Source organism: Gossypium raimondii, chromosome 4 (assembly GCF_025698545.1).
Source record: "Gossypium raimondii isolate GPD5lz chromosome 4, ASM2569854v1, whole genome shotgun sequence".
NCBI classification, from domain to species: domain Eukaryota; kingdom Viridiplantae; phylum Streptophyta; class Magnoliopsida; order Malvales; family Malvaceae; genus Gossypium; species Gossypium raimondii.
The window spans coordinates 49,507,317-49,527,783 of NC_068568.1; the positions used below are offsets into that span (position 1 = coordinate 49,507,317).

General features: G+C 31.5%; 2 protein-coding genes across 2 annotated transcripts; one reads left to right on the plus strand and one right to left on the minus strand.

Moving 5' to 3' along the window:
- The first annotated feature begins 1,370 nt into the window (after positions 1 to 1,370).
- On the plus strand, positions 1,371 to 2,066 carry LOC105779906 (uncharacterized). Its single transcript, XM_012603905.2, has one exon. It carries the CDS (start codon positions 1,498 to 1,500, stop codon positions 1,858 to 1,860), a length of 363 nt encoding a protein of 120 aa, XP_012459359.1. The 5' UTR covers positions 1,371 to 1,497; the 3' UTR covers positions 1,861 to 2,066.
- A 233-nt stretch (positions 2,067 to 2,299) lies between these two features.
- LOC105779904 (probable phospholipid-transporting ATPase 4) lies at positions 2,300 to 7,194 on the minus strand. Its single transcript, XM_012603901.2, has 10 exons — positions 5,394 to 7,194; positions 5,203 to 5,313; positions 4,818 to 5,094; positions 4,648 to 4,736; positions 4,466 to 4,538; positions 4,170 to 4,379; positions 3,946 to 4,071; positions 3,663 to 3,761; positions 3,379 to 3,570; positions 2,300 to 3,292 (listed from the first exon to the last, which is right to left on the minus strand). Exons 1-10 carry the CDS (start codon positions 7,121 to 7,123, stop codon positions 2,657 to 2,659), a joined length of 3,543 nt encoding a protein of 1,180 aa, XP_012459355.2. The 5' UTR covers positions 7,124 to 7,194; the 3' UTR covers positions 2,300 to 2,656.
- Positions 7,195 to 20,467: the final 13,273 nt, after the last annotated feature.

Below are 20,467 nucleotides of genomic sequence, written 5' to 3' on the forward strand. Positions count from 1 at the left end.
CGCTATTGAATTATTATGAAAGATTACAACTGAGTGGTTACACATTAAGAGAAATGTCTTTATTTATAGTTGAACTCTCGTAAATGCAATGATACACGTTGGATTACATTAACAATAAAGATTAGAGCATATCTACAATTGAGATTCTTAACGGGTTGACTCAATCTTTTAAGATTATAAAATCAAATCTTCTAAGTATATTTATCGTTTTTTAAAATTTAAAAGGTATTTATATCACTTTTTTATATGTGTAAAGGGCATTATATATGCCTAGATTATGAGACACCCACGATGTGGAGAAATTATTTTATGGATCGTTCTCATCACATCATCCATGGTCTCTTTCAATAATTTAATGACATTTTAATAATTTTTTCATATCATTAACACATAATTTTAGTAATTTATTTACCCTAAACCCGAATCAGAATCCTAAACCCCACTTGGAAAACTAACACCTTCACTTATTTTTCTCTTGATGTTCTTGATCTGATTATTACCATTAACAAGATAATATTGCAACTTAAATTTTTAAATTTGAATCCATAATCGAATGGGTTTAATTATTTATTTTTCTATTTGATTAGTTTTTTTTATTCAATTAAATATATTGATATTCTACTCGATTCTCCACCCAATCAATCAATAGGCTCTAGTTCTAAAAACAATGATTTCAATCATGTTCTTTTAGGCAAAACGTCAACAGCTTCAAATCTCCATCCTTATTTATTCTTAGCATCTCTCATGTCTAGTTCCAATTTTTCTTTTTTGCAAAATTTAATATACTTAATTATTGCACCTAATATTCTTTAATTAAATTAATTCGTTATTAATGTCATTTATCTATTTTAAAGTCTTAAGAAATAGTAAAATATTTAAGGGTAATTATTTGATATATTATCGAGGTTTTAGATCAAATATTATATATATATATTACTATATCTCAATTTACTTGTTAAGTCTAAAAAACTCGAAAGATAGTGTATAAAATATTTTTCTATAATTATTTTTAAAAATAATATTAACTAATTTAAATTTTATTTTAAAACCTTTATAAAAGAAAAAAAAAAGGGAGAACTTGCGAATAATTGATAAATTATGAACAGATCGGACCCAGGGCAGCTATGCAGTCCCCAAGAGAAAGAAGAGTACATGAAGAACAGTTAAAAATGATGTAAATTTTGGACAATCTCTCAATTCCAAATTCGTTGACCTAGTCAAACATGAAGCACAACACATGGAAGTTGGGCATCAATGGCCATTCCCATTCAGAATTAGCTGCCCCATGCACTGCATGCTAAACTAGTGACAACAGTTGGAGGAGTCCCACTTGAATTAATAATACTAAACTAATACCAAGACCATCACCATCTGTTTTCAACAACTTCACAAATAAATAAAAAGAAGGCAAGTAAAGTAAAGGCAAGGATATTTATTTTCTCCTCCACCACCGCCACATCTTCCCATCTTCATCCTTGCAATCTTGGTTTAGTTTTGATGATGGAGGGTTTCAATTTTAGATCCAAATCATCCAGGGATGGGGGGATGCAGATGGAGAGTTACTATGGAGGTAAAGGAGGAGGGCCTAGCAACATGCAGGACTTGAGGTGTTACAGTGCTAATTATGCTAATTCTGTTCAACCAAATCAGCTTGGCAAAGAGATTAAGATGAAGAAAAGCAAAAGCTCCTTTGGGTCTTCTTCCAAAACCTGGAGCTTTAATGACCCTGAGTTGCAGAGGAAGAAAAGGGTTGCCAGCTACAAGGTTTATGCTGTTGAAGGCAAGATGAAAGGTTCTTTGAGGAAGAGTTTCAGGTGGATCAAGGACACTTACATCCAAGCTGTCTATGGTTGGAGGTGATCCCATCTCATCCTTGCCTATTCTCTACTTTTGTTTCTCTTGTCTCCTCTCTCTGTCTTTTCCTATGTGAACTTGGGATTTGGGATGTCCAAAAATTCTTCAACATCAAAATTCCTGAATCCTATATATAGCTATAAAAAGAAAAATTATTACTTGTCTGGTACCTAAGCAAAAACCACATCTATGAAATTTGGAAATTAATGTTTCTTGGTTGAGTTTCTCAAGTTGGGGGAGACTAAAGACCCATGGCATAGTTACTGAGGCTTTAGATTGCCTTAAACCTATTATTCTGATCAAGATCAGGTCATCTAGCATAGTTACTGATAATAAGAATGGTACAGATCTATCAAAAACAATACTCCAATGAATTTAATATATAAAAATATGTATAAAATAATAAAATTCAGAGATACAAGAAGCCAACATCAAAACAAGTGTGTACTAGAAAACAAGGAAGATGACTTGCTTCAAATCCTCATTTTTTTTTCTTCTTACATCAACAGCATTTGCAAGATTGTACGTCTTTACAGACTTGCACAGGCAAGCCGAGATAAGGCAACTTGTAACAAAGATGAAGATATAGACTATTTTCACCGGCTACCAACTCTTGTTATGTGTGTGTCGAGTAGTGTACAGACAACACAATACAATACAATACAATACAATACAATTGCCCCCAGCACCCAGAGGCCTTTGTATAATCAATGGGACTTGTGTAATCTAAAGAGATCAAGAAAATAAGAGTGGCTCAATGTTAAAATTGTTAAGTGAGGCCCTAAAAAATCTTCAAAAAAGGCTATTGTTTTTTATTCAACTTGGCTCGGACTTGCCTGATCTTTGCGTCCACACGTGCAGTGAACCCAATCTTAGTTTTCTGTCTTGCCTTGGACCGTTCTCTAGTCCACATGTGTTGATCCTCAACATCTTTCCTGTAGTACTTGATCTCTTGGATAATATGATGATCCTCTGGCTCGAAACATCTTTGGTAAGCTATATGAGCCATGTAAGGGAGGGTACAAGCGATTGTGGCTAAGAGGGTGGTCTGCCAGTAGATGGGTGCGGGAGCAAGGGCTTCCACTAGGATTTGGTAGGCATCGCCAGATATTCTAGGAGATAGCGCGCCATAAATTAAGAGAAATATATACCACGCAGCAATGCTACCCCATATTGTGACGTGCTGGATCCATGTGAAGTGACTCATTGTGAGGGCAATCTGGCAATTGAGAGACCAAACGATGCAAGTGAACATTGTTGTACCCAAGACAGCCAAATCGGCGGTCTGGCCTTCAGCACGGAAAGCTTGGTCGTACAGGATGATAATATTGATGAAGAAAATGATTAAAGAGCACAATAGACCATTTCCCATCCACCCGAGTATCCTGTACCAGTCGAAAAACAAATTCCTAGGTCCTTGCTGATATACTGCAGGAAACTGCAAGACATGCAATATCTTTTAAGTCAAGTCTCAACTCTAACATGGATGAATTGCTAATGAAAGAAGCCTTTTACAAAACTAACCTCTAAGCAGACCTCAGAAGAAACATCTTGCTCAAAAACTCCTAGTGACATTACTGGTAGGGAGGTAAGAACAACATTGAACAACAACATGTACCAGTCATCGTAAACTGATTGTCCAGAAAAGCCTGTAAATGCCTCGAAGTAGAAGAGGGTGAGGCCAAACGCTATATTCTTGTAGAAGAAATAGCAAATCTGAATCCAAAATACCGGAACTGGTACAGCATTAGAGGGGGGCCAAGCATTTAAAAAACAAGAAAATGAAACAGACAATTCCTCGTTATTACCATCTGTGCGATCCTCTTGTAACACCAATGTCCATGGACAACAAGAAGTCTTTCCAAGAAACGAAACTGGGAAACAGAGAAGTCACTGGCCATTACAGCCTGAAAACGGGAAAAAGTTTGGTAAAATTCACTAACATGAAAAATTAACCAGTCTTAAGAAGCATCATGTCAAGATAGAACAGCAAAAGCCTACAATTTGATAATAATTGTTACAAACATCAAACATATTTGAGAACAAAACATTTATCGGCAGTTGATGAGGATGTAAGAAGATGTTACCAACCTGCATACCTTCCACACCACTGATACCAACTCCAATATCAGCCTCTTGAATCATTCCAACATCATTTGCACCATCACCAATTGCTAAGGTGGTTTTCCCAGTTCCTTGTTTTACTAATCTTGTTACCTGGTGCCAAGGAAAAAAAAACCGAGAATAGACAATAAGATCTTCACTTTCAGGAATATCACCCGATTTAATCCATTAGAAACAAAGAAAATTCTTACTAGTGCCTTCTGCTTTGGAGACACACGACAGCATATTACAGATGCACATTCAACCGCTAAGCCTAAGAATTTAAGTTTCATATCATCTTCCAAGGCATATGCAAGAGTCTTTCCATCAATGATTAATGCAAAGGCAGCATGTGGATCATTTTCTTGTTTGATCATTTCTAAACCATTGGTGATTTGCTTCAATATGTCCTCCTTGACTTCCTGATGAGTAACAAAAGGGCAACAAAGTCTAACATCTAATGAAATCAATTTCCAAAAGAAAATTTCCTGTCAAGAGAAATACATACCTGTTTGTCCTCTGAACCACTTTCTGTAATACAGATTTGCTTCATGCCTTGTCTTAGCAGACTGCAAGCAAACCTGCATCACAAAGAGAAATTTTCACTAAATAGCTATCATGGAACATCTTTACACCTTTCAGGTTACCATTAGTGGATGAAAATAACGAGAGAAATGGCAGGAGACAAACCCTATATTTATAGCGGTTTCCATCTTATCCCCTGTCAAAACCCAGAGCTTCAAACCGGCTTGTGCTAGTTTATCGATACATTGGGGCACCTGAAATGATACCAGGTTGAAAATGAAAAACACCAAAAGACAAGTGTGTTAGAGAAACCAAGCAAGGGTAATAACACATACCCCCTTCTGCAGTTTGTCCTCCACGGCAGTTGCACCAACGAGAAACAAATCCCTCTCCATCATATCTGCAGCATTTTCAAGCATTGCATCTCTATCAGCCCCAATAGATGTTTTTGCTTTCTGAAATTCATTGTTCCAAGCAGTATACTCAGACTCCTCGAGCTTTCTATAAGCCAGTGCCAATGTACGCAATCCAGCTTCTCCATAATCATTCAAATGCCTAGTGGTATCTTCCAGATACAATTTTCCATCCTTTGACAACCGATCGAAAATAATGCTGTGCCAAAAAGAGGAACAAACCATCATACCATTGAAGGAACACATTGGTGTAGGCTACCATGTGAATACCCTGATGATGAGGTCAAAGGACAACATAGAGACTAACCTGTCAGCACCTTTACACAGGAGAAGAATTTGCCCTTCTTCATCCCTTACAATAACAGTCATCCGCTTTCTTTTGCTTGTAAATTCCAACACATTCAAAATTTTGTATTCCCTACAAGATTCCCAAAGGACCATTAAGATGCTCAAATAAAAAAAATTCTAAAAAGAACAAGCAATAATTGCCATCCCCACCTTTCAATTGGTTTTCCTGAAGCAGTATACTTTTCACGAACAAACACACTTGATTGAGTTCTTTGGAAAAACTCAAAACCCAATTCTCTGGCAGCAACAAGAAAGGATCCTTCATCAGGCGACTCTGCTTCATATGTATAATTGCCGGTCTCTTCATTCAGCTCAGGGATAGCAGTGTGACAAACTGCTAATATTTGGCAAAATAACATAATGCGTGCTGCAGTAGGTTCTTTCAACCAGTTCCCATTCATGAGTCGGTTGTCCTCAAAATTAAACCCTTTTATGGGAGATTTATGAGCCTTTTCTTTCTTGGAAGCGACAAGGGTCTTAAGTTCTCCTTGATCCTCCTGGTCATTAGCCATCTGTTGTGCAGCAGCAAGTTCAACTTCACTAGGGGACACACCATATGGAATACCAGCAATGGAACATTTGAGAAAATCCATCTGATTGCAGGTCAAAGTGCCTGTTTTATCTGAAAGGATGGTGTCTACTTGGCCCAGTTCCTCATTTAAATTAGATGTCCGTGCTTGAGCAGGAATCCCAGTGTCCTCATCATACATTTGTATGTCTTGATTAATAAAGGTTGCTTGCAAAACCTTCACCACCTCAATCGAAACATAAAGAGAAATAGGTATTAAATATCCATAAAGCATGAGGGCAGTCACCATGTGGCTAAGCCCTGATATTACAGGCTTTTTGGGACTATAGTATTCATCTGCATCCTGGGGTCGCATAAACCACCACACTGGCATGCTGTACTTAATTTCCACAGCAAAGCCAAAAGAGCTGATCAATGATATCACCAGAAGGACACTGAAAAGAACATAAATTATATAATCCATTTTCTTTTCTACTCTGCTCCTCTTGGAAGGGGACCTGGTGGAGTTCTGCATGACTTTGCTATCATGGCCAGTGAAGATCACAACCCCGTACACAAACTCTGTATTTCGGAGTTTTGAATCTCTAAGGAGAATTTGGGTAGGGTCAATAGCATAAACTTTACCTTCATATTCAAGGTTACCAACAAAGGTGTAAAGGCTAGGGTTGGGATCTTCACATTTAATTATTCCTTTGAAGTTGTTGAAATTATCATCCTCATCCAAACCCAAGGTTGCCTCCAAAGCTTTCTTTGCCTTCAAGTTGGTCTCACCATCTAAATTCATGGTCTCCACATAGCAAATTCCATCCTCGTAGTTTGATGATAACAGTAGCAAATCTGCAGGAAAGAACTGATCCTTCTCCACTTTCACCACATCTCCAACTCGAACGTCTTCCCATGTCTTTTTACCGAAGCCGCCTTCCTCATTATGAACATGTACTTTCCGACTATTAACCTCCCTATCTTGCATAAACCTTCGCCAATCCTCCAAACCTTCCTTCGCCATGCTTAGCCCTACGACGAAGGCCAAAGGTGCAATCATGCTCACAGGAGAAAATGGCGAAAGGGGTGTAAGTGAAGCAATTGCACATCCAAGGAAGTACAAATTGGCTACTCGGTGGAATTGTTCATACAGAGCTTTTGGCAAGAAAGAAAAAAAATTATATTTGGTTGTGGATATGATATTTGATCGATAAGGTTTTTGGTTGAGCACTTGAGGTTCGTTGCAATATACAGTTCTTGAGAATCCAGGCCCTCCTATAGACTGTCCCCCGCTCCCTGAACTTCGAAATAGACAAAACGAATAAAGATGGCTCTTGCGGAGCTTTGCTCTTATCCTACCCCGTGCCATCTTCTCAGAATCAAGCTTTTCTTTATTTATTTACTATCAAACAAAGACAAGCTCCCAAATCTACCACTCAGTCACCTATAACACGCAGCTTCTTTGCTTTAGTTCCTGATTTCCAAATACCACATGATTCATATTTACAAAATGAAGCTTACAACAAATCAACATTGGTTAAAGCTACAAATTTGACCCAAAAGAAATTCCAAGGTAATAGAGAACACCCCATGCAGCCGTTCCCAGAATCCAACATAATATATATATATATATATATATCCATGCATGCATGCATACACATATATATATAATTTGTTAGCAGAAAGGCAAGAAACAAAAAACACACGTACCCAACATTACTTTTAAGCTAAGATCATTAAAATAAAGGTGTAATGGACAAAGGAGACAATGCTGAGCTGAAACTTTGAAGTTTCAACAAATGCACAACACATCATTGATACTTGACCCAAAAGAAAATAACCCAAATACTCGAAATGAAAAGTTACCTGGAATCTAGAGGCTGGTTCATCTTCAATACCAAATGAAGTAGGCAATCTCTCTAATGGTTAATTTGGATTAAAGAAGAACATGTAGAGATAAAAAGAGAAACAGAGAGATAGAAAAGCCAGGGTTTAAGGCTTCCCCCTCCCTCTGTTTCTTTGAATCCAATAACAAGATTTCCCGGGGTCTCCTTCGCCCCTTCACTTCTATACGTAATATTTATAAATCTCTCTGTTTTTTTTTATGATTATTTTTGTGTATAATGAAAATTTTAAGGTTTCTTTGTTTTTATTTTATGAAAATCAGAAGAGAAAGCATAATGTGTTGATGGGTCAGGTTTTGCAAGAGAAGGAGAGAAAAGAGAAGGGTGGCATGGCATGGCACTCAATCTTCATTTTTCGTTTTTATATAAATATGGAATCAGCCAAAACAGAACCTTATCTTTTGTAACGTTGTTTTTTTGTGGGGCCTATTTTTATCCTACGTGTCACATCCCTTGTAATAATAATAACAAAAGCTTTTCTTCGTTCATCTATTTATGGAAAACAAAATTACTCTTATAATTAGACTTTATAATCCTACTTTGTTTACCTCTATATTTAATCTCCAAAGATTTAGGACTTTTTGACTATCAACTCCCCCCATAATTTATTATTAGTCCCTACACTTTTATAGGATTTGAAATTTAGGCGGTGCAATCTTTTACTTCGCATCTCACCATCCCTAATGTTTTTAACCTTATCGAAAGTAAATGCATCGCCCATCCAAACCAAGCATCAGTCTTTTAAAAGTTAAAAATTCAATCTATCTTTTTTTTTTCAATTTAAAAATCCTAATCCAAACATTATAGTCATAGGTAGTTTTCGACAAAATTTACCAATTTAATATGTTTATTTTCTGTTGGTTGCAAGAAAACTAAGAAATTAATAAGACATGTTGCTTCCAAGCCAGATAATTACTTTCACCAATTAACAAAAAAATCATTCTTTGTAATGGTTTGCAAATCAACTGGTGTTTTTTTTTTTATCTCTCACTAGACTAGTACTCCACCCAATTTCTAATCCAACTAGTCCGATTAGCCACTCCAATCCAGTTTAGAGAACATTAAATTTTCAATTCTTTTTTCATTTTTTATTTTAAAGAGTTAGATTTTCATAGTATTTTTAAAAAATATAAAATTTAAAATTTTATGTATTTTTAAGGATAAGGACCAAATTTTATTGCAAGTTAACCATAATAACATTGTTACGTATTTTGCAACCAAATTTATGGTTAAAATCAATTTTATACAATAACATGTAATCGTTGTGCAACATAAGACGTAATCAAATATGATGTAGTTGTAAATTAATATTTTACAACTATATAAATAGGTAAACTACACAAATAGCCACTCAACTATTAGTATATTTCTATTTTGGTTATCAAATTATAAAAACTTTCAATTTTATCACTAACATTTTAATTGGTTTTGCTCGGTCATCCTTTGTTAAATTGTTAATGAAATTGTGGTGCGTCTCTTATTAATTGGTGTAATAACACATTTAGTCCTCGACACTTACACATTCTATCAATTTGTTTCTAATTCTAAATAATTCAACAAACTTAATCATCCACATTTACAAATTTTATCAATTTGATCCCCAAACATATTTTTTTAAAATAAACATAATAAATCATGTAAATGTAATAAAAATTTATCGTGATAACCCAAGTTCTTGTTACATTTTAAAAAGAAATTTAATTACGTCTTTTATTCTGGAATCCCCAAAAGTAAGATCTTGCTCCAATTGTCCAAATAAATAATTTTAGGGAGGCCTCTTTGTTTACTCTATTTCATTTCACCAATTGTAAATTATGAGGGTTTTATTTAAGCCACAAAAATTAGGAAGGATTCTAATTAAGACATTAAAATCAGGGGGGAAGGTTATATCTCCACCTTATGAAAAATATAGGGGTTCTAGAGGTTATATCTTCTCCTTAAAAGGTAATAATTCAAGTATAGTAAATTGGTAAATCTTTGGTTGAGGTATACCAAGGTAGTGGAGGTAGACAAGTAGGGTCAAACCACTACAAATCGATTTTCCAAGCTTTTCTTCCATTTCATTATCATTTAGAAAAGTTTGCAAAAAATTTTAAAATACCAATTCACCTCCCTCTCTATATTTTTGGGCCTAACAATTGGTAACATAGTTTGGTCTCCATCAAAGGTTTAACCACCAGAAAATGTTCAGAGGCTGACTATATGAACAAGGATTTTCAACAACCACATTCAGCTCCTCGTCATTGTTCAACTACGCATATAATTTAGTTACATGATTTCCAAATTTGCAGTGAACTGCTATCATTCTCTCTACATTTTCATCATCGAAAACCTGAAGGTAGCTAAATATGACCAGATTTAATGATGCCAAATGATAAATGTCAAAATTAACATACTTTACTCTCATTCTTAATGCATCTTTAGGCGATTACATGATGTTAACTATGAATTATATGCTCATAATCCTTTAAATTCATATTTTGAATCTTAATAGAGCACTTAGGAGCAATAAGAGTGAAAAACGAGTGAAAATCAAAATATTGGAGCAATCTAGAAGCTGCACATGGGAAACAGAGTTTCATACGGCCAGACCACACAATCGTGTGAGCCACATGGGTGTGTGCCCAAAGCGTGTCAATTTTGCGGACCATGTACGCTAAAAATAGGAGATTCTGATTTTTAGGTTTTTTGGCACTTTAGGAAGATATAAATGATAAAAAAGAAAAGAGGAACCGACCGTCTTAGTTTAGCATGGAAGTTACCCAAAAGAACACCATTGAAGCTGATTTCTAAGTAGTTCATCAAAATTCAAGATTCCAAGCTTATTTCCTAGGAAGTTGGCATGGGTTTCTTTTATTTTAATGGTCATACTGTATTTTCGGTGTTTATTCTTGCAAGTATGAACTAATTTTCTAAATACACATGGAAGATGAACCCTAGAATGGATTCTATTATTTGATTTCTAGTTTTATTCAGTAAAATCTTAGTTTATTTATTTTCAATTATGAATGCTTAATTGTTCTTGAGTTAATATTTCTAGAGTATTAATCCATGTTTGATGTGCATGAGTTTGAGGTTGAATAGACCCTTCTTGTGATTAGATCTTTCATAATTGGATGGACTTGCATACAATCCTAGAAATAAAACGATATAAATCTACCAGATTAGAGTCAAATCTAATATGAGGATTTATAGAGTGAATTAATGCCATAATAAGTGTTTTAATTAGAAATAAATTTCAATTAATCAACCTAGAGTTAGTTATTCTTATGCTCGAAAGAGATATTAGCAGAAATTAAGAATTTCTACGGATCAAAGAACTAGGATTGAATGTCTTTACTAGGTTTGAAGGTGATATGTTAGGTGTTTATGATGTTTTAAACTTGGTTTTTACGTGTCATAAGTCCATGATTTGATATTAAGCTCCTATGTGTTAAAGTAACTGAGTTTTGAAGAGACTTTTAGGTCTTGGCATAGGTGTATCAGTACATGTACTTGGTTGTATTGTTAGAAGTCCAACAGATTCAAAATATCTATGATATCACGAAGATGTATCGGTACATCTCCTCACTAGTAATGATACATCTATGGCAGATTTTGTTTTGAGTTGTTTTGACCCTCGAAGACCCGTACTTGATCCTAAACACCTCCAAACACCTAGAAATTTTAAAATGATTTCAATATGATTTTAAAGTTTTAAAATTGAAAATTGATTATGTGATATGGTTTGATAAAAAATTTTAGACTCGATTACTTAGTGAATACAATGTATTATTGTAACTTGAGTTACTTCGACAACGATGTGACATCTCGTATCCAAGTTTGCTATTCGAGTTGGATGTAAAGTGTCACGTTGAAAATAGAATTATTGCATTAAAACCAACCGTTAAGTTCAACAACAATTCTTGCCATTATTCCTTTAGAATTTAAGTCATAACTTAAGAATGACCCGTACAATTAACCCTATTGGCAGATCGATTGAATACTTAATGTATTCATGTTAACCTTGCTTTTTGGTCATATTCTAAATTGTATCTATGTCATATATAATGATTCAATACATAAATTAATAAATTTAGAGTTAAAACTAAATTATTGTGATAAATTATATAAAATATACTTAAAATTATAAAACTTAAATAGGTAGATGACAAAATAAAATAAATATGAACACTACAAACATTTCTTTTTGTTCTTTTCCTTTCCTTTATAAAAAGTAATTACTTGATTACTTTCAAACTTCATTTTCTTCCATCGCTTTTTCGCATAAATCATAAAATACAAAGTTCATAATACCCTCCCAATTAAATCGAATCATAACTCAGGTCACTCGTTTGAAAAATGGGAGGATTTGGAAAGAAAAATATAGGTCCAAAAAATGGATTTAAACAAAAAATAAGGCTTGTTTTCTAAACGGAATAGGTCTCGGGTAAGATTTTTGACCCGAGCTCAGCTCGACCCGAATTCGCCTAAATTTTTTCACTGGTGCTTATTATTGTATAACTTTTGTTTTATTATTAATTTTATTACTATTTTAGATGCATTTGCTTACTAAGTTGCAACTATCTTAATTATTTTCTTAAATTTACTTTTATAGAAAAATAATTTAAAAAATTTAATACAGACACCAAGCTCGAGTTTAACATTTTTATCTGAATCAAATTTAAACAAAATCTTGACCTTATTTTTCGCACCAAAATCTAAAATTTTATATTGGCAAAATTCGAATCCAAAGCATCGTTAGGTCTACTTCCAACGCTTTGAAACCCAGTTAATGCGAACACGGAAATTTAGACAAGCCGTAAAGATTTGGACGGAGAACCCTTGAATCACATGAATCTCCCTGCTTTGGTTCTCCCAAAAGAGAGTGACGGTTCACCCACACATGGATTACAGTCAATTGCCATATATATGATTATATTTATAAACAAATATGAACTCGTTTGGCAAGAGTCAATTCTATGAGACCTCAATAATAATATATCATCTCAATTTTATTGATGAAATTTTAAATTTATTATTAGATTAAAATTTTATTTTAATATTTTTTATGCATATTTTATTATTTCTATCGAGTGTGTATATTATTAGAGATTATTTGACCCGAATCACATCACTTGTTGAAGAAATAAATACCATACAACACAAGTTAAATCCGTATAGAACTGTTCTTCTTCTATTTGACTTTGATTAGAACAAGATTTTTCAACCATTAAATAGATGTAGTCGACCCTATTGTATCATTCGTTTTTCAACATTAGTAAATTTTTCCTCCTCTACCAATGATTTTTTCCTGATAAGGTTTCCACATAAAATCTCTGTGTTCTTTTTTTCTTTTCTTTTCTTATAGCTTTGCGATTGTTCTACCACTATTATCGATGTTTATATAACATATATTAATAATTTTGTTGATTGATTTGATGTCACAAATTAACTTGGTTAGGATTCATGAAAACATCATTTAAACAACTGTATTCATTAATATTATTAATCGATCTATTTATGTGTTTAAATTTTTTTACTTACAATTGAATCTATTTTTTATTTTTAATATGTACATATTTCATGTTTTATTATTAATTAGTTTCAAACTATACGTTTCATTATTTATTGTATCTTATTTTTAAACGTAAATCTATGTTCTAAATATGTAACTTCTACACACATACGTCCAATAGAATTTCTATTTTTTTATAAAATGAGTTATATTATTATAAATATATATACATGTTTATATAAATTAGCTTTTAATGCGCATGCGTTGTATATGTGATTTCACATGTTTAATAGTTAATTAGTTTTGTTCAATATTGTATTTCTAATGACAATAATTAGCATAAAATAATATTCATATTTGAATTATTGAATATAATTAAAATATATTAATTTATCAATTCATTATAAATTTTTTAAATAATAATTAAAATATTTTAATATATTCAACATACGATATAATTTTATTTTATATAATTAATGTAAAGTTACATTATTTAAAATAGCAAACTAATTAACTCTATTTAAATAATAATTCTATTTTACATAAATAAAATTAACACAACTTTTATTTAACATTAATATTCTTTATTATTATTTTTATCACTCGTTAATTAATTAAATTATAAAACTAAAAATCAACAAACGAAATTAAAAATTCAATGTTTTACTAATTACGTATTATTTGGATTTTAATTGGGATATTTGAGAAAAAATAGTTGACCAATTGTTTTTCTTAAAATGATTAAACATGGTTTCAGATTTTATCTTAACTTACGCTGGGGTTTCCAAAATATTTTAATAATTCATTCATTTAATTAATTGTAAAAGTTGTTTTTAGATTAAATTTTCATAATTTTTTTAATTACGAAGTTAATTTATGATATTTAAGATTAGGTATGGATTTTAAATTGATTTCACAACCCATCGTGAATCATTTAAAAAAGTTTTTAAAAAAGTCGATTGAGTTTTAGTTCGATTGACGTTGGTATTGTTGTCAGTGCACAAGGTCGTGAAGTTGAGTCTATTGAAGCGTATTATCTTAATGTTAAAAAAAAATTTAAAACTTTTTTTTTCTTGAGTGAATTAACAAATCTTTTATCTACATCCAGGGGTAAAGCCAAAAAAATTTGTAGGGGTGGCAGAAATTAAATTGTAATTTTTACGATAGTAAAATTCATTTTAATAGCCTATATCTTTATAATTTTTAAAGAATTAAATCAAATTTTTATCATTTTAGAGGAACAAAGTGCAATTTTATCTTTATTAATTTAAAATTTTAAAAATTTTAAAGAGTCCAAATAAAAATTTTCATCATTTAAAATAAACAAAACAAAATTTTGCAAATGGATGAAAGTGGATTGTAAATCAAGCTGTGAATAGATTCTAACCCTTCATATGCATTATTTGCAAAATAAAAATAAAAATGATTAGGTAATAAAATAATTTTTAAATTAAATTAATAAAAATATTTAGATTGTGTTTTTTTCCTGAATATAACTTTCAAAAATGATTTTGAAAAATAGATTTTTCTAGAAAAGTTGATATTCTCTATCGTAAAATATTCTTTATCGTTTAACAAAATTTCAATTTTCAAAATGTTTTAAGTGAAACAAATATAACATAAATTATATTTATTACAAAATATTGCTTTGATAATCAAAATATGTTTTATGATAACATAATATTTTATATAGACTTAATAATAACAAATATTTAATAAAAGTTAATTTGAAATTAAGTATATATATATATATATATATATATATATATATATATGAAAGGCAGAGGTGAATGTATAAAAATTTAAGGGTAAGAATTAAAATATAAATTTTTGGGTTAAAAATAATTTTATCATCATACAAATTCATAATTTTATAATTTTCTAAAGAACTTACAAAGCGATGTTACCTTTTTTTCAAGGTTATCAAAATTGGATTAGATCAGTTTACCGGACTAGGAATCAGTTGAGTTACCGGTCCAGAGAGTGGTTTCGAACTAGTTCGATTAAGAGTTAGTATAGATCGATTAAATAGACTAAAAAACCAGTTAAACTAGTTCAATAATTATTTTTTAACTGGATCAGTGAATCGGTGACTTGACTGGTTCAACCACCGATTCGGGTTTTAAAACATTGCCTTTGTTTGGTGGAGGCCAAGGCACCTACTTATGATAATGACACATTGAAGCTCTTAGGATAAATGAAATTAAGTACAAAATAAATAAATAATCATATTTATATTCTCAAAAAATTCATATTTTATACTATAAAAAATTTATTACCAAATATTGATAAATTGTAATATATATTTTATTATTTTAAATTTATAATTATCACAACTTTTACTAAATTATAATTATTTTAAATGAATGATTGTCAAAACTTTTATTTTATTATAACTTTTCTTAACTAATAATTGAAATTAAATATTACAATCATTTTAAATATGAATTTAATAATTTAATTGCAAAAGTTAATTCAAAAGTTTTCAAAACTCTTGTTAATAAAATTCACAAATTATGATATATGAACTTAAAATAATAATATTTTAACATTTAATTTTACCATTTCAACCAAAATTTCATTTAACTTTGATATAATCTTTTAATAAATACTTTTTACATAATCATTTTCCATCTAAATGCAATTGCATTTCACTTCAAACTACTCCTAGACAACAGTGACGGAGCTAGAAAATTTCTTGGGGGCCGAAATTAAACTGTATATTTTTATGATAGTAAAAATATAATTTTACCATTTTAATAGTCTATATCTTTATCATTTTTAGAGAATTAAATCAAAATTTTATATTTTTTAGGGCCAAAGTACAATTTTACCATTACCATTACCAATTTAAAATTTTATAAATTATAAAGAGTCTAAATAGAAAATTTTCTATTTTAGGAGGACCGGGGCCCCTACCAGCCCCCCTCAACTTCGCCACTTCTAGACAACATCATATACTTTCCCTAAAATAACAAAAAAAAAATCTTTATATTTATATTATATTTATATTTTAATATTTGGGTTCGTAGATCAAAATAAACTTTAATTATCAATTTACACATATTAAATAAAATTTCATTTGAAATAAAATTTATTTCAACCAAACAAATATGAAATTTTATTTTAATATAATATTAATATAATAGCTTATTTTAAAATGAAATAATTCATTTTAAATATTATATCTTTTTCTATTGGTTACATTATTTCTAATAATCTATATTTGTACTATTATTTAAATTGATATAACAAATCAATCAAGTACCAATTTAGTTGAGAAATTATCAAATGACCAAATTTTTATCATGCTAACACAACCAAAATCGATTTTTCTTTCAAAAGAATTATTGTTTAATTTTTTGTATACAAGAAACCGATGTTCATTTATGTTCGCTTTATGATTATTTTTTTAATTTTTTACATTCACATTGTTGGAAACTTTGAGTGTATTGTTCGAACAACAGCTAGAACAAGTTGTTTGGAACAATCAAAGTTGGTGTTGGCATATTTGAATTTTAATGACTTGTGTTTTAATATTAGTTAACGACAAATGATAAGCGAATTTCGTGGTAAATTAGAATATGATCATCATCCATTCGATTAACCTTGAAGAGGAAAGAGTGGAGTTTGGACTTTGGTGGTTACTCATATTTATTGTTATCCTTATTTCTCAGAGTATGTCAAGCTATTAGGAGCTTGTTTGTAAAGACTTTTATGTGATAAATACTCAAGATAATTAATGGGATTAAACCAGCTTTTAAATTAGTGTTTCATGCTTATCAAAACACTGTTGGTTGATCACTTAAAGAGGCCTATAAGTAGGTTGTTTGTGCTGCACATTAGTGGGTGCAATTGAGTTTCTTTAACATTTGTATTTTTCTATTTTATTGGGTAAAATTTTGACACTCTTTTAGGTATTCTTTGGAGGATTTTATTGAATGTATTATGAGGTATTTGGAAAGTGTGATTTGTAACAATTTGGTTTCAATATTGGGGCTGAAAATATCCATTCGTGTAAGGATAATTTGAGTTTTAGCCAATAGTTGGTCCAGATGAATTGTGGTATAAAATCATTTTTAGCAAGGCTTCGTAGAGTAGGATTGGTGAATCTGAATTGTGTCGAAAAATATTACATGATATTTCTCTCCTTACTTTGCTTATTACTTCACTTTGCCTAAAGACTAATATGTTGTATTATGTTCTAATAAAAGTTAGAATGAAATTGTTTTGTAGCTACACAAAGTATTTGGTCCACTAACATTTCAATCATCAAAGTTGGAACAAAGTGCAAACTGAATATTTTTCAATTGATATCAAAGCGAGTTTTAAGAGTTGTTTGAAGGTGATCCTTTGTTTGATTTACGACCAAAGAATTCATGAAGGAAGGTAGTTTGATTACCCAACCCCTGTTGCCACTTGGTTCAACAAACTATGTTTATTGGAAGGTTCATATAAGGGCATCTTTTATGTCTATCAATGAAGAAATTTAAGAAGCTATTGAAGATGGTTAGAGTCGACCCACTATAACTGTTGCTGATGGCACCACATACCCTAAAGAAAGAAGTAAATACACTGATGTGAAAAGGACCTTTCATGGAAATTCAAAAGCCCTAAATGTCATTTTCAGTGGAATTGACTTGGACAAAATTGAAGTCATTTCTGTATGTGAATCTGCTAAGGAGGCATGGATGGTCTTACAAAACCAACATGAAGGAAATGATGTTGTATGCATGTAAAAACTTCATATTTTAACAACTTGAAAATGAAACTATTTCTAAGTTTTATACAACATTATGTGATATTTCTAATGATGGTTTCTATTTTGGTGATTGTCTTTCCAAGGATAATATAGTACGTAAAGTGCTGAGGTCATTACCAGAATGGTTTACCATTAAAGCCGTGAAAATAGAGGAGGCAAAATATATTATCACTCTCAAGTCAGATGAGTTAATAGGCTCGCTCCAAACTTTTGAGTTGAATATGGAGGAAGAAAAACATGACAAAATGGGCCTGACAAATAACATAACATTCAACATTTAAAAGGCTATTCTAACAACGAAATAGATTGTAAAAGACATTGATAAGATAAAAAAGCAATTAGTATTTCTCACAAAGAGCATAAAAAGGTTCTCTAATAAGGGAACAAAATTAGATGCCAGTAGGAAAATGAATAAGGATGTTCAATGTTATGAATGTAAGGGGTTTGATCACGTATAATCAAAATGTGTTGATACTAAGAAGAATGAGAAGTCACTCATAGTCACTTGGAGTGATGGGGAAAGTTCTAAATTAGATGAAGATTTGAGCAACTATGTTGCTTTCACTGCTACTATTCCAAACCATGTTTTAATAGATTCTAAAACTAATAAAGAAGAAGATTCAGATAATGGTGATAGTCCCTTTGAATCTTTGGAGGATGCTCATAACTATATGTTAAAAAATATGTAAATAATTGTCAATTTAATGATTCTTCGAGGGAAGAAATTATTGTCCTTAAAGGGAAAAAAAGCTCAAAATCGTGATCCAAGAACAGGATGATGCTTTGAAAGTAATTAAGAATGAGCTAGATGATGCAAAATATGTCTTGAAGAAATTTGGATGCCAAAATAAAAAGCTTGATGAGATTTTGGCTGCAATGATATTTGGATAAAGGCATAGAGTACTTGGTTATATCAATAAAGGTAAGTAACAAATCATCTTTAAAAGTTTTGTTAAAGTTAAAGTGTGGGTTCTTCTTCTTATAAGGCAGGAAACAAGAATTTAAGAAAGATTTTATGCCATTATTAAGGGAAAGCTAAACATATTAGATCACATTGTTTTAAAATGATACGAGGTTGGAAGAAGTTTAACTCAGCTACAAAACCTGTTAGAACAATGAATGGAACAAGTAGACCAAAACATAGGAAGATTTGGGTGAGAAAGGATCCAACACATTTGATTTATAAAGATCAATGTTTGGTTGATGCTTGTATGAAGCCTAAAGTTGCAATTGATGGAAACCATTTTGAAGATTTATCAAGTATTGGACAAACTTTTAGATTTCTTGGAAAAAGTGTTTGTTCCACAAGTTACAACCGCTCTTGTTGAGGTAGCATTTAATCTCATCCCATCTAAACAACATGATGGAAACTAGTTGGAGATGAATAAGGTAATGGGGAGTAATACTGTTGATTTTACTTGTGGTTGATTTTGGTGTCTCTGTAATCTGAATTGATGCTTCTAAACTAATATAGTTCCTTTTATTATTGTTATATACTTGTTAATTTTAGGAGGTTAGTGATAATTTTGCTGAAGATACAATCTGGTTTGGTCTTGACTTTGAAGAGATTGGTGGATAAGAAAGCAAGAGTTTGCTCCATAGTTCTATCTTGTTTAATACGAATCAGGAACAACATCTTTTGTTTTGTTTTGCTGAGCTGAAATTCAAATATGGGTGGCTAAAAGGTCAGGTTTGTTGACATGATTTGTGATTTGGAGAAGATTTCTTAGTGAGGAGCATCTCTATGTGCATTTTGACAAAAAGGGGAAGTTGAACTAAGTTGTTGGTTCGAAAAATAATTTACTTTTTATTTTGCTTGAACTTTGTTGAAGATCTCATTTAAATATGCAAGCTTCATTTTTGTTATTTTTGTTGATATCTTGATGCATAATGAAAGGGGGAGAGATGCAAATGCTTGCTTGGGTTGTAACACCCTATACCCGACCCGTTCGCCAAGTTCGGGTACCACATGAGACAAAGTCTCAATTAACTTAACGATGTTTATAGTACTTTTGTAATTAAATTCTTAAAAAATTAAATTCAAGACACCAATATATATAAAAACTCGTACTGAACTAGTGATAAGTTCTTACAAATTTGATCTCTAGAAACAAAACACTAAATTTAAATTAATTTCAAATACATATATAGTTAATTTAAAGCCTAAGGCGTGGCCTCTAGGTTGCCCCTCTATATACATGATACAACAATAACGCCCAAATCTTCACTCAAGTGGAGTTTGGCTTGGTCCCTCCTCTTAATTTTTGAGTCTTTAACTACCTTGCATTTAGACAATAATTTTCATAAGTTCAGAAGAACTTACTGAGGACCATACATAAAAATTTCATGGCATACTGATTCAATTTTAATAAAATGATATTATAAGCACAAAGTTAAACTTCCTGGATTTTGTAGGAAAATACGTTGACTTAGTTGGCGTAGTGGATGCCTCGTTTTCTCTGAGTTGTCTATTGGCAGACCTAATAATTGGATTGGTCATAACCATTATTTTCCTAAATATATTCTCATCTAGGTCTTACCTTGGCATGT